This window comes from Trichechus manatus, unplaced genomic scaffold (assembly GCF_000243295.1).
Source record: "Trichechus manatus latirostris isolate Lorelei unplaced genomic scaffold, TriManLat1.0 scaffold00066, whole genome shotgun sequence".
NCBI classification, from domain to species: Eukaryota; Metazoa; Chordata; class Mammalia; order Sirenia; family Trichechidae; genus Trichechus; species Trichechus manatus.
In genome coordinates, this window is record NW_004444002.1 from 468,511 (window position 1) to 488,232 (window position 19,722).

The 19,722-nt window shown below is 38.6% G+C and overlaps 1 protein-coding gene across 2 annotated transcripts; it reads right to left on the bottom strand.

The window, feature by feature from the left end:
* Positions 1-3,737: 3,737 nt before the first annotated feature.
* Positions 3,738-11,929, bottom strand: C1GALT1C1 (C1GALT1 specific chaperone 1). 2 transcript variants are annotated; one of them, XM_004379585.2, is made up of 2 exons: positions 9,802-11,625; positions 3,738-9,717 (listed from the first exon to the last, which is right to left on the bottom strand). In XM_004379585.2, exon 2 carries the CDS (start codon positions 9,710-9,712, stop codon positions 8,756-8,758), a length of 957 nt encoding a protein of 318 aa, XP_004379642.1. In that variant the 5' UTR covers positions 9,713-9,717; positions 9,802-11,625; the 3' UTR covers positions 3,738-8,755. The 2 variants fall into 2 exon arrangements, with proteins under 2 accessions (XP_004379642.1, XP_004379641.1); XM_004379584.3 differs by lacking the exon at positions 9,802-11,625 and adding an exon at positions 11,713-11,929 and having other exon boundaries at positions 8,484-9,717.
* Positions 11,930-19,722: the final 7,793 nt, after the last annotated feature.

The window sequence follows — 19,722 nt, forward strand, 5'->3', positions numbered from 1 at the left end:
GTGAATATAGGGGACTTCCAGGTATAATTGATTACTTCACTCCCTTCAAGTTCATGTTAAGTGTTCCCAGAACTCTACCATAACCAACGCCCCCCCAAAAAACCCTAGATTTAAAAGATACAAAGATTTAATTTTTCATTCTTTCTAATTTTAATTATTTATCACAAGACTTGATTGTCAATGATAACTATTAACTTTCCCTTAAACTCTGTGGTGAAGTACGTAATTTATTCTGGTTTTCACAAGCATGTGAGCAAAAGACTGGATTTTAAGCAATAAATCATTTGTTCTAACTTAGCATTTGCTTAGAGAAAGCGCCATTTCTCCAAACCTATGCCTTGAAAAACAAATCAAATTCCATTCCCTTTTTGCCTCAGGAAAAGCCATATTGGGGGTGGACAATTCATTTTTATTCTTACCAACTTCTGTTTCAAAGAGGACACTTCCTGTCTTCTCAAATTCTGGAGTTGTCCTATAATGCTTATGACGCCCTGAGGCTGGGAAACTTGTGAACCAGTAAGATGATTTCATAATAAAACTGCATGTTAGACTGACACTGTCTGTTAATAGTCCTTGAGTATCCTCAAATTTGAGAAAACTTTTAAAAGCAGCATTTTCTTCTACCTTTGCTTCCCTATCAGTGGGGATTGAAATGCCTGTTTCTGGACTGATGTTTAACAAAAATTCAGTTTCTCCTGATCTGCAAGATTTCATATGCACTCTGACCCTGAAAACTCTTTTCATCAGTTCTAATGCTGCTCCATTCAAAATTCATTTTTTAAGGACAAAGTTCTCTCTTTACTTAAACGTCCAGACTAGGCTGGGCAGGGTGAGGAGGGGAGAAGTGTCGTTTTTGCCCTGTAGGCGCACGACAGCTTTCTTAAGAGTTGCCAGGATTAGGAAAAGTATGCTTTTGTATGATTAGGTTCCTTCTAAGGCTTGCTTACGTAAGCATGTTAGATTTAAGTAAGTTCAACTTGAAATATATATGAATATAGATTAGAAACAGCCTCATTTAGTGGGATAATAGCAACCTCTAACCCACCAAATATCTCCTAAATAGCTTTTAAAAAGGACATGATTGGAAAATGTTTTTCACTGGCATTGCTTTATTCTGTTTTTAAAATGATAGGGGCTAAAATGTGTTGGCCATTCTGAATCAGACAATCATATGACCTCCTATGCCTGGAATGACAAGCTGAAGAGGAATCACATCACATTCATTGTCAACAAGAACATTTCACAATCCACCCTGAAGTACAGTGCTGCCAGTGATAGGAAAATATCCATACGACTCCAAGGAAGACCAGTTAATACGACTGTTATTCAAATTTATGTACCAACCACTAATGCCAAAGATGAGGAAATTGAAGATTTTTACCAACTTCTGCAGTCTGAAATTGATCAAACATGCAATCAAGATGCATAATTACTGGTGATTGGAATGCAAAAGTTTTAAACGAAGGAACAGTAGCTGGAAAATATGGCCTTGGTGACAGAAACAATGCCAGAGAGCGCATGATAGAATTTTGCAAGACCAATGACTTATTCACTGCAAATACCTCTTTTCAACAACATAAATGGTGACTATACACGTGGACCTCACCAGATGGAAAACACAGGAATCATATTGACTACATCTGTGGAAAGAGACGATGGAGAAGCTCAATATCATCAGTTAGAATAAGGCCAGGGGCCAACTGTGGAACAGACCAGCAATTGCTCCTATTTAAGTCCAAGTTGAAGCTGAAGAAAATTAGAGCAAGTCCACAAGAGCCAAAATATGACCTTGAGTATATCCCACCTGAATTTAGAGACCATTTCAAGAACAGATTTGACGCATTGAACACTAATGACCGAAGACCAGATGAGTTGTGGTATGACATCAAGGACATTATACATGAAGAAAGCAAAAGGTCATTAAAAAGACAGGAAAGAAAGAAAAGACCAAAATGGATGTCAGAAAAGATTCTGAAACTTGCTCTTGAACGAGCAGCTAAAGCAAATGGAAGAAATGAGAACTGAACAGAAGATTTCAAAGGGTGGCCCAGGAAGACAAAGTAAAGTATTATAATGACATGTGCAAAGACCTGGAGTTAGAAAACCAAAAGGGAACACGCTTGGCATTTCTCCAGCTGAAGGAACTGAGGAAAAAATTCAAGCCTCGAGCTGCGATATTTGAGGATTCTACGGGGAAAATATTGAATGACACAGGAAGCATCAAAAGAAGATGGAAGGAATACACAGAATCACTGTACCAAACAGAATTGGTCAATGTTCAGCCATTTCAGGAGGCAGCATATGATCAAGAACCAATGGTACTGAAGGAAGAAGTCCAAGCTGCACTGAAGGGAATGGTGAAAAACAAGGCTCCAAGAATTGACAGAATACCAACTGAGATGTTTCAACAGATGCAGCACTGAAGGTACTCATTCATTTATGTCAAGAAATTTGGAAGACAACTTCCTGGCCAACCAACTGGAGGAGATCCATATTTGTGCCCATTCCAAAGGTGATCCAACAGAATGTGGAAATTATTGAACAATATCATTAATATCACACACAAGTAAAATTTTGCTGAAGGTAATTCAAAAGCGGTTGCAGCAGTACATTGACAGGGAACTGCCAGAAGTTCAAGCTGGATTCAGAAGAGGACGTGGAATGAGGGATATTGTTGCTGATGTCAGATGGATCTTGGTTGAAAGCAGAGAATACCAGAAAGATGTTTACCTGTGTTTCACTGACTATGCAAAGGCATTCGACTGTGTGGATCATAACAAATTATGGTTAACATTGCAAAGAATGGGAATTCCAGAACACTAAATTGTGCTCTTGAGGAACCTGTACATAGATCAAGAGCAGTCGTTTGAACAGAACAAGGGGATACTGCGTGGTTTAAAATCAGGAAAGGTATGCATCAGGGTTGTATCCTTTCACCATACTCTTTCAATCTGCATGCTGAGCAAACAATTGCAGAAGCTGGACTATACGAAGAACAAGGTATCAGGATTGGAGGAAGACTCATTAACAACCTGCGATATGCAGATGACACAACCTTGCTTACTAAAAGTGAAGAAGACTTTAAGCACCTACCGATGAAGATCAAAGATTACAGCTTTCAGTATGAATTACAGCTCAACATAAAACAAATATCCTCAAAACTGGACCAATAAGCAACATCATGATAAACAGAGAAAAGATTGAAGTTGTCAAGGATTTTATTTTACTTGGATCCACAACCAAGACCCATGGAAGCAGCAGTCAAGAAAGCAAATGACATATTGCATTGGGCAAATCTGCTGCAAAAGACCTCTTTAAAGTGTTGAAAAGCAAAGATGTCACCTTGAAGACTAAGATTCGCCTGACCCAAGCCATGGTGTTTTCAATCACCTCATATGCATGTGAAAGCTGGACAATGAATAAGGAACACTTAAAGAAGAACTGATGCCTTTGAATTGTGTTGGCGAAGAATATTGAATATACCATGAACTGCTGGAAGAATGGATAAGTATTTCTTGGAAGAAGTACAGCCAGAGTGCTCATTGGAAGTGAGGATGGCAAGACTTCGTCTCAAGTACTTTGGACATGTTATCAGGAGGGATCAGTCCCTGAAGATGGACATCATGCTTGGTATGGTAGAGGGGACAGTGAAAAAGAGGAAGACCCTCTATGAGATGGATTGACACAGTGGCTGCAACAATGGGCCCAAACATAGCAACAATTGTGAGGATGGCACAGGACTGGGCAGTGTTTCATTCTGTTGTATATAGGGTTGCTATGAGTCGGAACCGATTTGCTGGCACCTAACAACAACAACAAAATGTATTAAAATCTTGGATATTTATATTGCACTTATTTGGTGTTTCCAAGGTAAAACATTTATACAGTAAAACCTGCGAAAGCCGGAATCTGTAAGAGAAGGAAAACGCAAATATTTTCCACTAGAATAATCAATAGAAAAGAGATAAGACTGCACCCTGTCAAAGGTGGAAAACTTGTGAGACCCGGAAAAACAAGGCAGTCCCGTCGAATTCCGGCTATGACAGGTTTTACTGTCATTTGTAAAATATCTGCAAAAGAGTTCATAAAGTAATTCTTGCTTGCTCCTGAATGCAGAGGTTTGAAAGAAAGCATGTGGCCTCATTAGCTTCTGGGAGTTGTCAAATCCAGTACTCTCTCAAGTACCAAATGCCCAGATGCATTTACTGCTGATGCAGGAGTCTCACTTAAGCAGTGGTTTTTGCAGATATAAGGAGAAACTCTCGATTAAAGTGTAGAGAGATAGAAAACATACTAATCTGGGCAGTTTTGGCCCCAATAATGTCTGATGTGCTGTGAAAGGGGAACATGTTCTAAGCTAATGTTCTTAAAAGTGGCTTCTGAATTTATCCTTAAAAAAATTTATAAAAAAGCTGTTTGACAAAAAGCTATTTTATCACATAGCACAGATTAAATATACAGATGTTATCTTAAACCCTTTAGTTTGTAAAGGGGTTCCTTTGTGAATTTGAATATTCAATGCCAGCTGTCAATATTTTTTTACCATCAAGATATTTGATACAAAAGGTTAATACATATTTAACAATTTAGAGTGCTATTTAAACATGTTTAAATGGTAAGAGTGTAAAGGAAATAACATTCCCTGAGTGCCTACTATATGCTACAAGCTCTACTTACATATCTTGTTTAATCTTTACAGTGCCTTGAGGTAGATTTTCTCATTTCACAAATGAGGAAACTAAGGCTCAGAGAGGTTGTATTACTTTCCCGAAGATACACAACTGTTAAGTGTCAGAGTTGGGATTTGAACCTATGTCTCCTTGACTGCAAAGCCTATGTTTTATAGAAAATTCTCCCTTTATATTTCATAAAATCTTAAGCTCGGCCCACAGTCACATCACCATCTTCATTTATGGGTTATTGGAGAAAGATATATGTTGGTAAAGCTTCTGTTCCACAGTGGGAAAATATGCGTAGAGTGAATTAGGTAGGAGTGGATGCTTGCACAGTGTATTAATTCGGCTTCTGAGGGAATGTTTTTCTCTTTTCCTCTTCAACAGCAGGGGGTACTTGGAGAACCTTTTGAAATTGAACTCATGCTAAGGTCTGAATTTTTCTTACTATTAGTCACCTTCAAGTCAGTGATTTGTGATCATTTAAGGGTGTGACCAGTTAGAAGCCCTGGCTAGATCTTTTTAGAAAAGGATTCAAGGGGGAGAGTTAGTTAATAAGTGAGGCAGTGAGTTTCTGTAGAATGTAATGTGCAGAGGCAGAACTAGCAGCTGCTCTGAGACTATCAATATACCTGAAAGATACCTGGGGAAAAGGGTTAGTGAATGTTAAAGCAAATGAAAGGTACATTTTTGGGTTAGCTATGATCTAAGGAAAAAAAGCTAAGGGATCTAATCTATACTTTGCTCGAGATCCAATGTTTTAATTTTGAGAAGGAAGATAAAGTGATTGAACTCACGCAAGGGGATGGCCTGGGGCATGCTAAAAGTCAGGTTACAGTTTTCACTGTATTCAAGAAAACCAGAAAAATAAATGAAACTTGTAGAAGAAACTTCAAGTTTTCTCCCATTCACATCTCAGCCAGGGAGTCTCACCCTTCTGGAATTAGTTAGAACTGCACTGTCCAATATGGTAGCCACTAGCCACATGTGGCTACTGAGCACTTGAAATGTGGTTAGTCTGAACTGAGATGTGCTCTGTGTGTAAAATACACACTGGATTTCAAAGACTTAATAAGAAAAGAATGTAAAATATCTCATTAATATTTTTCTATTGATTATATTGATTTCATGTTGAAATAATATTTTGGATATATCAGACTAAATAAAGTGTTGCTAAAAGTAATTTCACCTGTGTCTTTTTACTTTTTCAATGTGGCTACTAGAAAATTTAAAATTACACATGTGGTTCACATTCTATTTCTATTGGACAGCACTGGGTAAGAGAATAGTTGGTATTCCCCAAAGCTTCCTTATGGAGGCAAGTGCTTTAGAATGCAAAATATGGGAAAGAAGATTCTCAGTGCTAGTATTCAGAGTCTTCATCAAGCTAGGAACAGTTTTCCCCTTTCCCTTTCAAATACAGAGTCAGATGGTACTGGGCAGGTTTTTTGACTATTGGAAAGTACCTATGTGGATGTCTCTTATGAGTCACTCACTGGATCAAAGCATTTTTTCAAATGCGAGCCTGTCACACATTAAGGGCAGCAATTATTTTATCTATCTAGTGAAAATGAGTCTTATTTTTAGATCCTGTTCTTCCTGCTAGGGCATTTTGCCAAATTGCCAAAGCAATGGTATAACCAATGACTATTCTTCCATGGAATCAGTGAAAACTACCAAAGAAATGGGAATTGTGTGGGTTAAAAGAAAGAAACATTTATCAAATCCAGGACTTCTGAGGCAAAAAGACCACCATATTCTAATAATAGGCTGGATTTTTAAAAATTGCTCATGCAAAGCTTATACAGAATGATTGTTTGACTCCCTGTATGAATGAGTTTGGGCTCTTTTTGTTCTCCACAAAGCACCAGGCCTAGTGTTAAGCTTGTAGATACTCAATATATACAAGGACAATTGCAGTATAGAAAAAGTTGGGCATTGTAAGTCAGGTTTGATTCACATGCAACTTTTTAGCTACATCCTCTGCATGCAAAAGTATGTTCACAATCATGATAAATTTCCTCCATTCTTCCCAGCTCACTCTCTCCAATAACAGAGTGGGGTTAGGGTTACAGTCTTTGGCTACTGAATACACCATTTTTCTATGTAAAGTTAACTGACATGTATGGTGACAAATTTATAACCATGACCTCAGTAGTACTATTTTCTATGCTACTGATTGGATTTTATCTATACGACTGGGCACTAATAAGTTCAAAGAGAGAGCATATTAGTTAATAAAATCAACATTTTATAAAGGAATACTCATGTATTAAAAAACAACCTGAGCATTAATTTGGATCAAAAATCAATGTCACCTGAGCACCCATTCCATTAGCAAATCAAGCAATGGAATGTACTCTCTGAAGTATTTACAATTACAACTATACCCTGATACGCTACTATAATTGCAGTAGAAATTTAATGTGTTAGGGGTAAGGTGACATGTATACTATATGCTGCGTGTCACACTCAGTGAGATACTGTTTATCACTGTACTCACACTGAAAAATGATTTAATCTGTAGTGGAAGAAAGGCCTAGTGATTTACTTTTGAAAAATCAGCCATTGAAAACCCTATGGGGCACAGTTCTAAATCAGAGTCGACTTGACAGCAAGTGCTTTTGTTTTTAATCACATCTGAGACCACATACTAGGGTGTCTGATAAAGAGGTTTTATTACTCTTCAAAATTATTAATAACCCTTTATCTTAACCAAAAGCCCCAATAAAGAAAATCAGAGAAATTAAAACAAAGGGTTTTACACACTACTCTGAGGACCAATAATCTGAAGCCTGAGACCCTCTTGAGGAAATTATCTTTCTGGTTTGCTAAAGCTGTAGAAGACCATTAATGTCATGAGGCCAGTAACAGTAAATATTGATCTCTAAAATGTCATAGTCTCACATCCTATGTGGGTATATAGCTCTGATTTAATACAGCACATGCAGGCTAGATTATGGGACAAGATTTTAGGCACAGGAACTGTTGTATCTACCACTGGGTAAAGCTTCTGGGTACCCATTGCTATCGAGTTGATTCTGACTCATGGCAGCCCTATAGCCACTGAAATTAGGCAAATGGTATGTTAATCCAAGGTGAATGGTGAGGTAAGGGACCCTAGACCAAAAACAGTTGGATATGGTACAACCATGAACCTGGGAGAATCTCAGAATTTCAACAGATAAAAACCAGGACACACTCAATTCAGGCAAGTGAAACTGCCAGACTGCCCAAAACAAGTTCTTCAAAGGAGACTTCACAGAACTCATTTGCCCAATAGGAGTAAATAAATCTCAACTGATAAATTTTTATGCAAGCCCTAGTTGGGAGCTTGTTTAACTGGGAAACCACACCATTAAATGACATTATCTTATTTATAATCACCACTCCAATTTCAGTGTCTGCATACAGTGTACACAGAGTCACACTGAAATTGTGCATTCTGAGGAATGCCACTGAATTAGCTCCCAGAAAAATTACTTAATATTTGTAAGTCATTTTCAGTCTTTCTTTGGGGGACAGATTTACACTTGCACTTTAACATTGGTTAGGAACACTTCCTTAGTCGCTTGGTTGTATATTTTAAGAAGACAAATCTATTGGTGCTTGGGGAAGCTTAGAACATGAATCAACATTAAAGAAATAACACAGCTAAAGTTTTACTTTAATGGCAAATTCACAACTAGAGATTCATTTTCATATCTTAGAAAGCTAGAAAAGACATTTAAATTTTTTTAACCAATCAGCAAAAATATGTGCCACATTAGTTTTTTTAATGTTCATAATTTAGAATTTACCACATAAATCAATGTTTACAACTATACTCTTTACTTGCAAAATTACTATTAAAACATTTCTTTCCAACATATTTGTATTTTTAAGGAAAAAATACCACCCCATTTAAAAATGCACTACTAAATTTTAATGTGTAATTATACCAGTGTCACCAAATTAAAAAAAAAAAATTTAAGAAAGAGGAAAAGAAAAGAAACATACCACTGTGTTGGATATGTAGTTGTTACCACAAATAATGACAACTCATGTCCTATACAGTGTACATATGCTCTCAATTCCAATTCTCAGTCATTGTCAGAACCATTTGGAGGTAAGAAAACCAATGCATCATTGAAAATATGCCCAAATGCCCTAAGACGGTATACCCCATACATCATCACATGCATCTGATTAGGTGTCAGTCCATTAAAAGTAACAGCCATATCTGAACAACATCCTTCTACTACCTGCTGGGGTTGATTAGTCATTGCCTCTTTAATAAAAAGCCCAATAGATTTGGTATTAAATACATCTTTTCCTTCAGAATCTTCTGCATTTTCTGCAAACACTCCAGCATATTTCAGGCAGACTGCTAGCTGCTTATCTTCAGATATCTTCCAAATCATCCCTCCCTGTTCAGGACACTTCTCAGGGATACTGAGAAGGCTGTTTAGTCTTTTCATGGATTCTATGCTTAAGACAATTCCTCCTTCCACACTCACATATTCGAGGTCTCCAGATTTTATAGTGTGGCCTAGATAGAAGGGCTGTGATGGATCCTTTTTTAACAAAAAATACTTTAAGTTTTCAATAATGGCAAACGTAGTGGGGCGTGCAAGGAAGAACCAGTTGTATTGGTCTTTATATTTAGCAAAGGCATATTCGTAAGCTTTTCTCATCATTATCCACATGTCATCTGTTTCCATATTAATTGATTCAAACACTTTAACATTTTCAGAACTGAAGAACTCTGCTTTGTCACAGTGTTTGGTCCAAGTCTCCTTCACTGCAGCCCAGAGACTCACATCTTTGGGTTTTACAAGGATGATACAGTACACCCGAAAGCTCTTACTGAGCTCCATGCGTTCATCCTCTGAAATTTTCAAGATATCTTCTTTGTTAGGAGCTTGTAGGTGATGATGCTCATGGTGGTGCATTCTATTTCCATGACCAATCCTAATATGGCCTAGCATAGTGATCAAGGCACAGAAAATGCTTCCGAGCATCATACCCTTCAAAAATGAACTGCTTTCAGAAAGCATTTTTCCTATAAAGAAGAAAAAGATCCTTAAAATACTTAAAGGAAAAAGATTAGTCTAGTAATTTGATTTGGTATTCCTTATATACTTACATTTTGCTCTAAACATTAAAAAGGTTCCCAAGTTTGAAATCCAGTTAGTTGTACATAGTACCAACGACCCTAGGAATCTTTAGCTTCCAATGGTATCTGATTACCGTTTGGTGTAAACTGGAACTTTGAAGCAACTCCTCTATGGAGTAGAATTTGCTGTGGGGAGGCTCTTTTTTTGCACTTCATCTGTGGGGATTGAATTAACCAAGTACTAAAAGCATTAACCCTAGAAACCAATGTTACAGAAGTTGTCCGTTCATCATTCTCTTTAAAGGAATTCTGTTTCACAAGCTTGCATTATATTATTCAAATACCTTTGCGATATAAATGGACCTTCACACCAAAACCTTAAATTTAACAGATAAAGCCACCTACAACTGGCAAATCACCAATGGTATCTGTGTTGACATTTCTATTCTCAACTTAGTACTTTATTTAACTTATGGCTCCTAACCTTAGGTGTTTTGAGTACATCTAAATCAAGTATCTTGAGATTGATAGCATATATGTTAATATTTACACTTTTGTTCCTAAAACTAAATGGTTTACAATACAGTACCTAACACAGTACCTCAACTAATTGTAGTATTAAAAGCTCATAATGAGAATAATTATTTGGATGAGAACTGAGTCAATACGGGCATATCTGGGGACCATTAATGAACATTTTATTTCCTGAAAAGACATTTTCTTCTTCTTTGGGAAAGTAAAAAAAAGGATAATGCTACACTTTTATTTCAATTGGAAAAGCCAACATTAAATACAACTACCATTTATACTAGCAAAGGCTAGAATTCTCCCAATCACCACTTCATCTCCACAAAGAATGTTTTATTGAGCTACTTAGATTTTCCCTTTGTCTCTTAAAGTTCAAAGGGGCTTTGGAAGCTATCTAATGCCTTCTATCTCATTTTACAATAGGGAAACTGAGGTTTAGAGAGGTTAAGTAACTGATCTGAAGTCACAAAGTTAGTGGTAGAAGTGGAACTAGACACCAGATTTCCTGACATCACTTTAATACTTTTTTCATAGCAATCTCCATGGTGCTTCTACCCAAAGTATTTAAACTTTAATAAATGAATCACTTGTTTTCCTACAGATAAAAAAACAAACAAACGTGGGGATCTGTTAACCATAATTGACATTTTGCACCCAACATCACCAGACTAAGAACTGGAGTGGGGGAGAGGCAGGATGGTTGCACTGTATCACTCACGGCACTTGATCAATAAACACAGCTCCAAGAAGGAAAGAGAAGTAACAGGAAACAAGCTTTGCTTAATGTTAGAACTGTCAGAGGCGCTCTAAAATTAACGTATATTGGAATATGACATTTCATATTACACACCTTTCATTATTTCTAGCCAACATATAATCCACGTGTCTCTTAGCTCCATAATGGCAAATATATGTCAGAATTCTGCCTGATGGCATACTACTCATGCAAAAATATTGAACAAAACCCAAGAAGTCAACAATTTTTAAACAAAATCATTTACACAAATTTTTCTAAGGAGTAGATTTTTCTTTCCAATCAAGGGAGGCAAAAACAGGTAACACTGGGAACGCACATGATAGGATTATTTGGAGCAGAGGAGAGGGAAACTTAAAACAGGCACAAATGAAGCACTATCAGAGTGGTTGGGATGAATCTCTTTAGAAGGTGAAGGTGCTGGGGTGGAGTATCAAAACGAGACGAGGGCGAAATGGAGAACAGAAGTGAGGGGGTAGGACACGGTCACCTCAAAACTCTCCATCTCCCCCACTGACTATTCCTCCCGCAGCACCTGCCTTGGCGTCCCGCGTGGAGCATGCTGGGAGTGAGCAAGGGCCCAGGCCCTCCTCAGGGAAGAGGCGGGGTCAGGCCGCTCTGGGGTCCGCTGGGGTGGGGGCCGAGACCCCGGCACTCACCGGTGTCTACAACGTCTCAGGGGCGGGAAAGCGCAGCCGCGCACGGCTTTCCTCTCAGGTCCCCGCGGTACTGGGTTACACTCCCAGTCAGGCTGCTCTAGCTGCAGGCAGAGTCCTCTCGTTGGTTTCGCTAAAGGTAGGGACGACCAAGAAGCTGCGGCCACGACCGCGAAGATAGCAGGGGCGGCGCAAACGGGCCCTTGGCCGGGCTGGGCCTCTCGCCAGCGCAGACGTCGGAAGGGCCGGCGCCCACGCAGCGCGCCTCTTTCTCGCCACGCGCACGCAGCGCGCCCTTTTCCCCGCCCCCGCACGCTCTCCTGTACCCAATGGGACGCTTAGAGAGGCGGGCATGCGTCGGACCCGCCGACACCTCCCACCTCTTCACCTTCCCGGTGTGGAAACCGAGAGTGTCGAAGAGACTTGTTCCTGGCAGCTGTGTGTGGGATGTCTCAATGGTTTCTGTAAGGTACCTCTGCGTCATTGCACCCTTATATTGGCAAGAAGGTGCTCCACCCCAGTACTTTTGGGCTGGGTCCCAAATGCAAGCCACTAAAATTATTGAATTATGAGGGCAAGAATTAGCTATGGTTACTGGAGTGGGATCCGAAGGCACACTGCTTGGAATCCAATCCTATCTTCGCCACTTGCTTTGATGTCCTCAGAAAGTTACTTCACCTCTCAACGCATCAGTGCCTTCTTTTGTAAAATATAGAAAATATCACAGTGTTGCCTCTCAGAGGAGATTAAATGAGATAGTGCGTGTGACTCCCTTAGCAAAACACCAAGCACAGAGTAAGCATTCAGCAAATGCTGGCTGTTATTATTATTCACCTGTCAACCTAGTGCCGGCACGCAGTAGACAATATTAGTGGAATTAAATGAATTAGAGCTGCAGATGAGGCACCAGGCCCAGAGAGGATAAGAAACTTAATGAAGGTCACATAGCTAGTTAGCGGTAGAGGCGGGAGTAGAATACGGGTCTCTTAAGTACAAGTGCAGAACTCTTTCCACTAAATATATGGTCTATCTTAAAATACTTTTTGTGGCAGAGAGGGATTTTTGCTAAAAAGCACAAATCCCTACAAATATTTTAAAAGTATCGTCACAAGGTTCCATTCAAATAGCATTAATTGAGTGATTTCTCTAAATTAGCTACTAGTATGGAAACCCTGGTGGTATAGTGATTAAGAGCTCAGCTGCTAACCGAAAGGTCGGCAGTTCAAACCCACCAGGTACTCCTTGGAAACCATATGGGGCAGTTCTACTCGGTCCTTTAGGGTCGCTATGAGTTGGAATCGACCCGACAGCAGTGGGTTTGGTTTTTGTTTTGTTTTGTTTTGTTTTGGTGGTTACTTCAGGCTGAGTTTCCAAAGACACATCTATTTGAGTACCTATATTGGCAATGACCCAGTTTAAGTAGGCTGGAAGGTTTCAGAGAACACTGACTATTCATTCAAGAACAAATAGGTTTTAGACAATTACTATCACAGCAGTGCTACCTTAATTCTGGGGATATAGTAGTGAACAAAATAAGTCCCCTGTGAAATATGGAGCTCTCAGTCTATCAGGGAAGGAAGACATTAAACAATTCATTACAAATAATTGTAATAGTGATGTATTTTCTGTTGTTATTAGCTGCCTTTGAGTCAGCCCCCGACTCTAAGGAATACAAAAAATGAATTTTTGAACTGGAAAGGAATTTAATACTGCAGAATATCTCCATTATATTTTGTTAAGTGATATATATTGTCATTTTTAGATTGTCACAAATATAGATATAAATGTATACACACACATACATATATGTAGTTAAGTGAAACAAGGTGCAGAATAATGTATATAGTATGATTATACTTCGGTAACAAACAAAATTTTATATATGTGCACATATGCTTGGTTTGTTAGTATGAGCAAGAGACAGCAGAAGTATACCCAGCAGTATTAATAACATCAGGAGGTTGAGGTGAGGATGATTAACTTTGTCATTATCCATCTTTGTATTGCATTCACTAGTTATAACAAGCATTTATTACTTTTGAATTTGAAAAGGAGCAAATAAAGGAATTTAAAAAATTAAAGGGACAAAAAGAAAAAGAGGACAAGATACCAGAAAGAAATACCTTTTAAAAAGTGCAGAGAACTAGTCTCTCCTTGCAAAAAAGGACCAAGGAAAGACAGAAATTGCACTCAGAATTCAGAGACAATGATAAGGAGGCAATTTAAAACGTTTCTTCTTTCTAGTACAGGAAGGTATACCAAACTGGAAGTACTGATACACAATACTCTGAAACAGAATAAACCGTGGGATTTTCAACACCAAAAACACTTCTAATGAGAGATTGTTTAAGAATCCAGTACTCTACTTAAAGCAGAATTTAAATATATTTAACATTTGAAATGAAGTTAGGGAGATGATTGACTTATAGTTAGGTGATTGCACTTTTTAGACACCATTCCGTATTATAGCCTTAATAAATCATGCAAGTAGTATCTATTAAAATTAAGAATGTTTACCGTCAGCATATAAGTGGGCCCAGCAAATCTACTTCTAGTAATCGCTCCCACAGAGATTAAAACATAGGAATGTAAGGCCAAATGTATAAGGATGGATGCATTGTTGTTTATAATAGCAAAAGTGGGAAGCATTTATAAATAAGGGAATGGCTGAATTATGATACATCCATATAATGGAATATTAAGCATTAAAAAAAAGATAGCTTATTTCACTAACCTACACTAAACACTTCACTAAACACACTAACCTGCACCTTTTGTGGGGGGTTGCTTTTGAATTTGGTTGCCTTCATGTACATAGCAGGCAAGGCAGAACTGCATTCAAAACTGAAAACACTGCCTTTTTGGTATTCTGCCAAGTGTATGCATTATTCAGCATCCAAAAAACAAAACAAACAAACAAACAAAAAAAAACAAATCTGTTGCTGTTGAGTTGATTCCAACTCATAGTGACCCTGGAGGACAGAGTAGAACTGCCCCATAGGGTTTCCAAGGAGCGCCTGCTGTATTCGAACTGACAACCTTTTGGTTAGCAGCAATAGCTCTTAACCACTACGCCACCAGGGTTTCCTTATTCAGCATAAAGGTGATTAATTTCTAGTAATTGAACATTCGCTTGCATGTGAGCACTCAAATGTTTGAAATCTGCCCTAAGGCCTTTGGGAAATTAACATGACTTTCCACAACAGTTCACTGGAATAATAAATATTGAAGAAAATCTAAGGTGGATTGTTTTCTGCATAACATCTTTTTGGAGGGTTAAAAATGTCTTCTGTGTTTGCCTGAATGAAGTACCTATATGTATCTCTCCTGCCGAGAGTTTCTCAACTGTTCATGTGCAATAAACAAATTCCCTAGTCTGAGCAAATTCATTATTGTTTCAGTTTGAATATAGTGTAGTCTCTAAATGAATCTCATTTGTGTTCTCAGGCATATTCATGCTTGGAATCTCACATCAAAAATATTTTTCTATTTGATGGTCATCTGAGAGGTTTTTAAAAAAGTAACAAACTCATTTGCCCTCCAACAAAATGTATTAAGTGTTTACAGTATGTCATGTCAGGCACTGTGCTCGATATTGTTTTTTTAAAAAACTTTTTTATTATGGAGAATTTCAAACATATACAGAAGGAAAGAGAATAGTATAATGAAATCACATGTACTTTTCATGAAGCTTGAACAATCATCAACTCAAAGCCAATCTTGTTACATCTATACATCTTCCACTTCTCTCTCTCCCAGATTATTGTGAAGCTCCTCCTGTATGTCATATAATTTCATCCATGAACATGTCGATATGGATTTCTAAAAGATAAGAATACGCAACCACTATCATGTCTGAAAATTAATAATTCCTTAATATAATCAAATATCTAATCAGTGTTCAAATTACCAACAATATCGCAAATGTCAAATTTTTTAATAGCCTAAATCAGACTCCAAATAAAATCTACACATTTTGATTGGTTTTTGTGTCTCATAAGTCTCTTTTTAATCTAGGCTCTCTCTTTTCTTCTCTTTCTTTGACATTTCTTTGTTGAAGCAATCTGGTTGTTCTTCTTGTAGATTTACCCATAGTTTTGTGCTGATTACCTCATCCTGGTTCTTTTAATATGTTTCTCTGTCCTTTGTGTTCCCTGTGGACTTGTAGTTTGCCAAATTTAGCAAATAAAAATACAGGACACTCAGTTAAAATTAATTTTGAGAGGCAGGGCCAAGATGGTGGAGTAGTCAGACACTTTCAGTGGTCCCTCTTACAACAAAGACCCAAAAAAACAAGTGAATTGATTATATAGGACAATCCAGGAGCCTTGAACATTGAAGGCAAAGTTGAGGAATCAGACTGAGTGGTGGGGGGAGGGAGAGGTAGTTCAGAAGCAGAAAGGAGTTGCCAGACCTGACCTGGCAGGAACTGACACCCTGCAGGCCAGATTGGCTGGCGTGCATGGTGAGGCAAGCAGTGGTGTTCAGGATGCATTTTCCACGTTGGGAGAGACTTGAGCGGAAGAGAATCTACTCAAGCCTCCAGAACCAGTGAAAAGTGGCGCTCAACTGGCAAAAGATAAGGACATGCATCTAACCTACCGCACGGATCAAAAAACACCCCATTTGGGAAGAACCTGTCTCCCATTTACTTACCCCCTCCCTGCTCTGCACTGGGTCCCAGGCCGGCTTCAGAGATTGCTGTATCCCTTGCGCCAGAAGTAGGACCTGTCATGTGCCCTGAGACATTCTCCTGGCCTTGGAGAAGGAACAAATTAACAAACAGGAAGAAATAATCTGCCAGCTCCCCTAAGCGGGAACTCAGGGCAGGCACAGCAACCTAGGCACAGGACTAACAGGTCCATAGACTTTGAATGCCTTTCACCCCTGAATAGAACTGTGTGGGCCCATTTCAACACTGTAGGCCCTCATTAGCACAGTACAACAGGATATATACCTGAAACTTAACTTCAACTGTATCAGCTATATGGTGGAGTGGCAGGTTTGTGACACTTGACACCGCTCTGCCCATTAAGCAGGGTCCTCACCTACCCACATCAGGGGCCTGAGGACTGGTGGCTCCACCCACGCCACCTAGCCACCTGTGACAGGGGTCCAAGAATAAGCGGTGCCTGCCAGACCTAAGAGCCAACAGCATTGGGTGCCTGTAGTCCAGCTGCAAAACCCACCCACCTACGCACTCTAGGGAATAAGCACACTCTTTCCTCCGAGATGGGCAATCGTCAGCCCCCTGCCTTGCTCAGCGTATGACCCCCTACTGCAGCCAGATACCTGTGCCTACTCCAATCACCCCTGACCATCTTGGACTGTAGGTGAGAGCCTGCACCACACACTTGGTGACCAACTACCTGGACACCTGAGCTGAATCCACACAATAAAAGTAAACGGACTCCTGGGCTCACATAACCTAGTAACAGATCTAACCACCTGGTGACAGGATGTTAGAGCTTCAAAGATGCCAGTAATCAAACTAGCTCACATGAGCAGCCTATTTGGGCATATCCAAACAAAATAAAACAAAAACAAGAAGCTAGGACACAGCAAACAAACTATAATAACTTATTGATGGCTCGGAGACAACAGTCAATATCAGATCAGATAAAGAGGCAGACCACGATGGCTTCAGCAAGCTCTCAAAACAAAGAATAAGGAATCTTCTGGAGGAAGAAAATTTCTTGGAATTACTGGAGGTAGAATACAAAAGATTAATATACAGAACTCTTCAAGATATCAGGAAGGAGATCATGCAAAATGCAGAACAAGTCAAGGAACACACTGACAAAGCAATAGAAGAACTTAAGAAGATTATAGACGAACACAATGACAAATTGAACAGGCTGCCAGAATCCAATAAACTTTCAGAATTAGACAACTCAATAGAAAGTCATAGGAGCAGATTTGAGGCAATGGAAGTCAGAATTAGTGAGATTGAAGATAAAGGACTTGACACCAACTTATTTGAGGAAAAATCAGATAAAAGAAAAAAATGAAGAAAACCTAAGAATTATGTGGGACTCTTATCAAGGGGAATAAACTATGAGTGACCGGAGTACAAGAATGGGGGGAGATAACAAAAAATACAGAGAGAATTGTTGAAGATTTGTTGGCAGAAAACTTCCCTGATATCGTGAAAGATGATAAGATATCTATCCAAGATGCTCATTAAACCCCACATAAGGTAGATCCCAAAAGAAAGTCACCAAGACATATTATAATCAAACGTGCCGAAACCAAAGATAAAGAGAGAATTTAAAGAGGGGCTAGGGATAAATGCAAACTCATCTACAAAAGAGAGTCAAGAAGACTAAACTCAGACTAATCTGCAGAGACCATGCAGGCAAGAAGGCAGTGGGATGACATATGTAAAGCCTTGAAGGAAAAAATTGTCAGCCAAGAATTACATATCCAGCAAAAATGTCTCTCAAATATGATAGCGAGATTGGGACATTTCCAGATAAACAAAAGTTTAGGGAATTTGCAAAAACCAAACCAAAATTACAAGAAATACTAAAGGAAGTCTTCCAGTTAGAAAATCGGTAACATCAGATAACAACCCAAGACTAGCACACAGGACAGCGCAACCAGATATCAACCCAGATAGGGAAGTTAAAAAATAAATCAAAGCTAAAACACTGAAAATAGGGAAACAGAGACGTCAATATGTAAAAGATGACAACATTAAAACAAAAAAGAGGGACTAAAAAACGTAGTCATAGATCTTTCATATGGAGAGGAAGTCAAGGTGATATAAAGAAATAAAAGACTGGTTTAAACTTAGAAAAATAGGGTAAATATTGAGGTAACCACAAAGGAAACTAACAATCCTACACGTCAAAATAAAAAACAAGAAAAACAGACTCAGCAAATACAAAATCAACAACAATGAAAAAGATGAAAAGAAAATACATAAAGAAAAATGACTAAGCACAGAAAATTAAGGGGAACAAAGAAACTGTGAACAACACACAAAAAAAGACATCAAAATGACAGCACTAAACTCATACCTATCAATATTTACGCTGAATGTAAATGGACTAAATGCAGCAATAAAGAGACAGATAGTGACAGAATGGATAAAAAACCGCGATCCGTCTATATGCTATATACAAGAGACATACCTCAGACTTAAAGACACAGACAAACTAAAACTCAAAGGATGGAAAAAAAAATAGCAAGCAAACAATCAAAAAAGAGCAGGAGTGGCAATATTAATCTCTGACAAAATAGACTTTAAAGTAAAATCCACCACAAAACATAAGGAAGGACACTATATAATGATTAAAGGGTCAATACACCAGGAGGACATAACCATAATAAATATTTATGCACCCAACGACAGGGCTCCAAAATACATAAAACGAACTCTAACAGCATTGAAAAGAGAGAGAGCTCCACAATAGTAGTAGGAGACTTCAACACACCCCTTTCAGTGAAGGATAGAACATCCAGAAAGAAGCTCAATAAAGACACGGAAGATCTAAATGCCACAATCAATCTACTTGATCTCGTAGACATCTACAGAACACTCCACCCAAGAGCACACAAGTACACTTTTGTTTCCAATGCACATGGAACAGTCTCCAGAATAGACCACATATTAGGCCATAAAGTAAGCCTTAACAGAGTCCAAAGCATCGAAATGTTACAAAGCATCTTTTCTGACCATAAAGCCATTAAAGTAGAAATCAATAACAGGAAAAGCAAGAGAAAAAAATCAAACACATGGAAACTGAACAACACCTTGCTCAAAAACTACTGAGTTATAGAAGAAATTAAGGCTGGAATAAAGAAATTTGTAAAATCAAATGAGAATGAAAATACATCCTACCAGAACCTTTGGGGCACAGCAAAAGCAGTGCTCAGAGGTCAGTTTATAGCAATAAATGCACACATCCAAAAAGAAGAAAGAGCCAGAATCAAACCATTAACCTTACAACTGGAACAAGTAGAAAGAGAACAGCAAAAGATGCCTTTGGGTGCCGGAAGAAAGGA

Coding starts and splice junctions, on each gene's coding strand:
- C1GALT1C1 (XM_004379585.2), bottom strand. CDS start 9,712: ATGCTTTCTGAAAGCAGTTCATTTTTGAAGGGTATGATGCTCGGAAGC.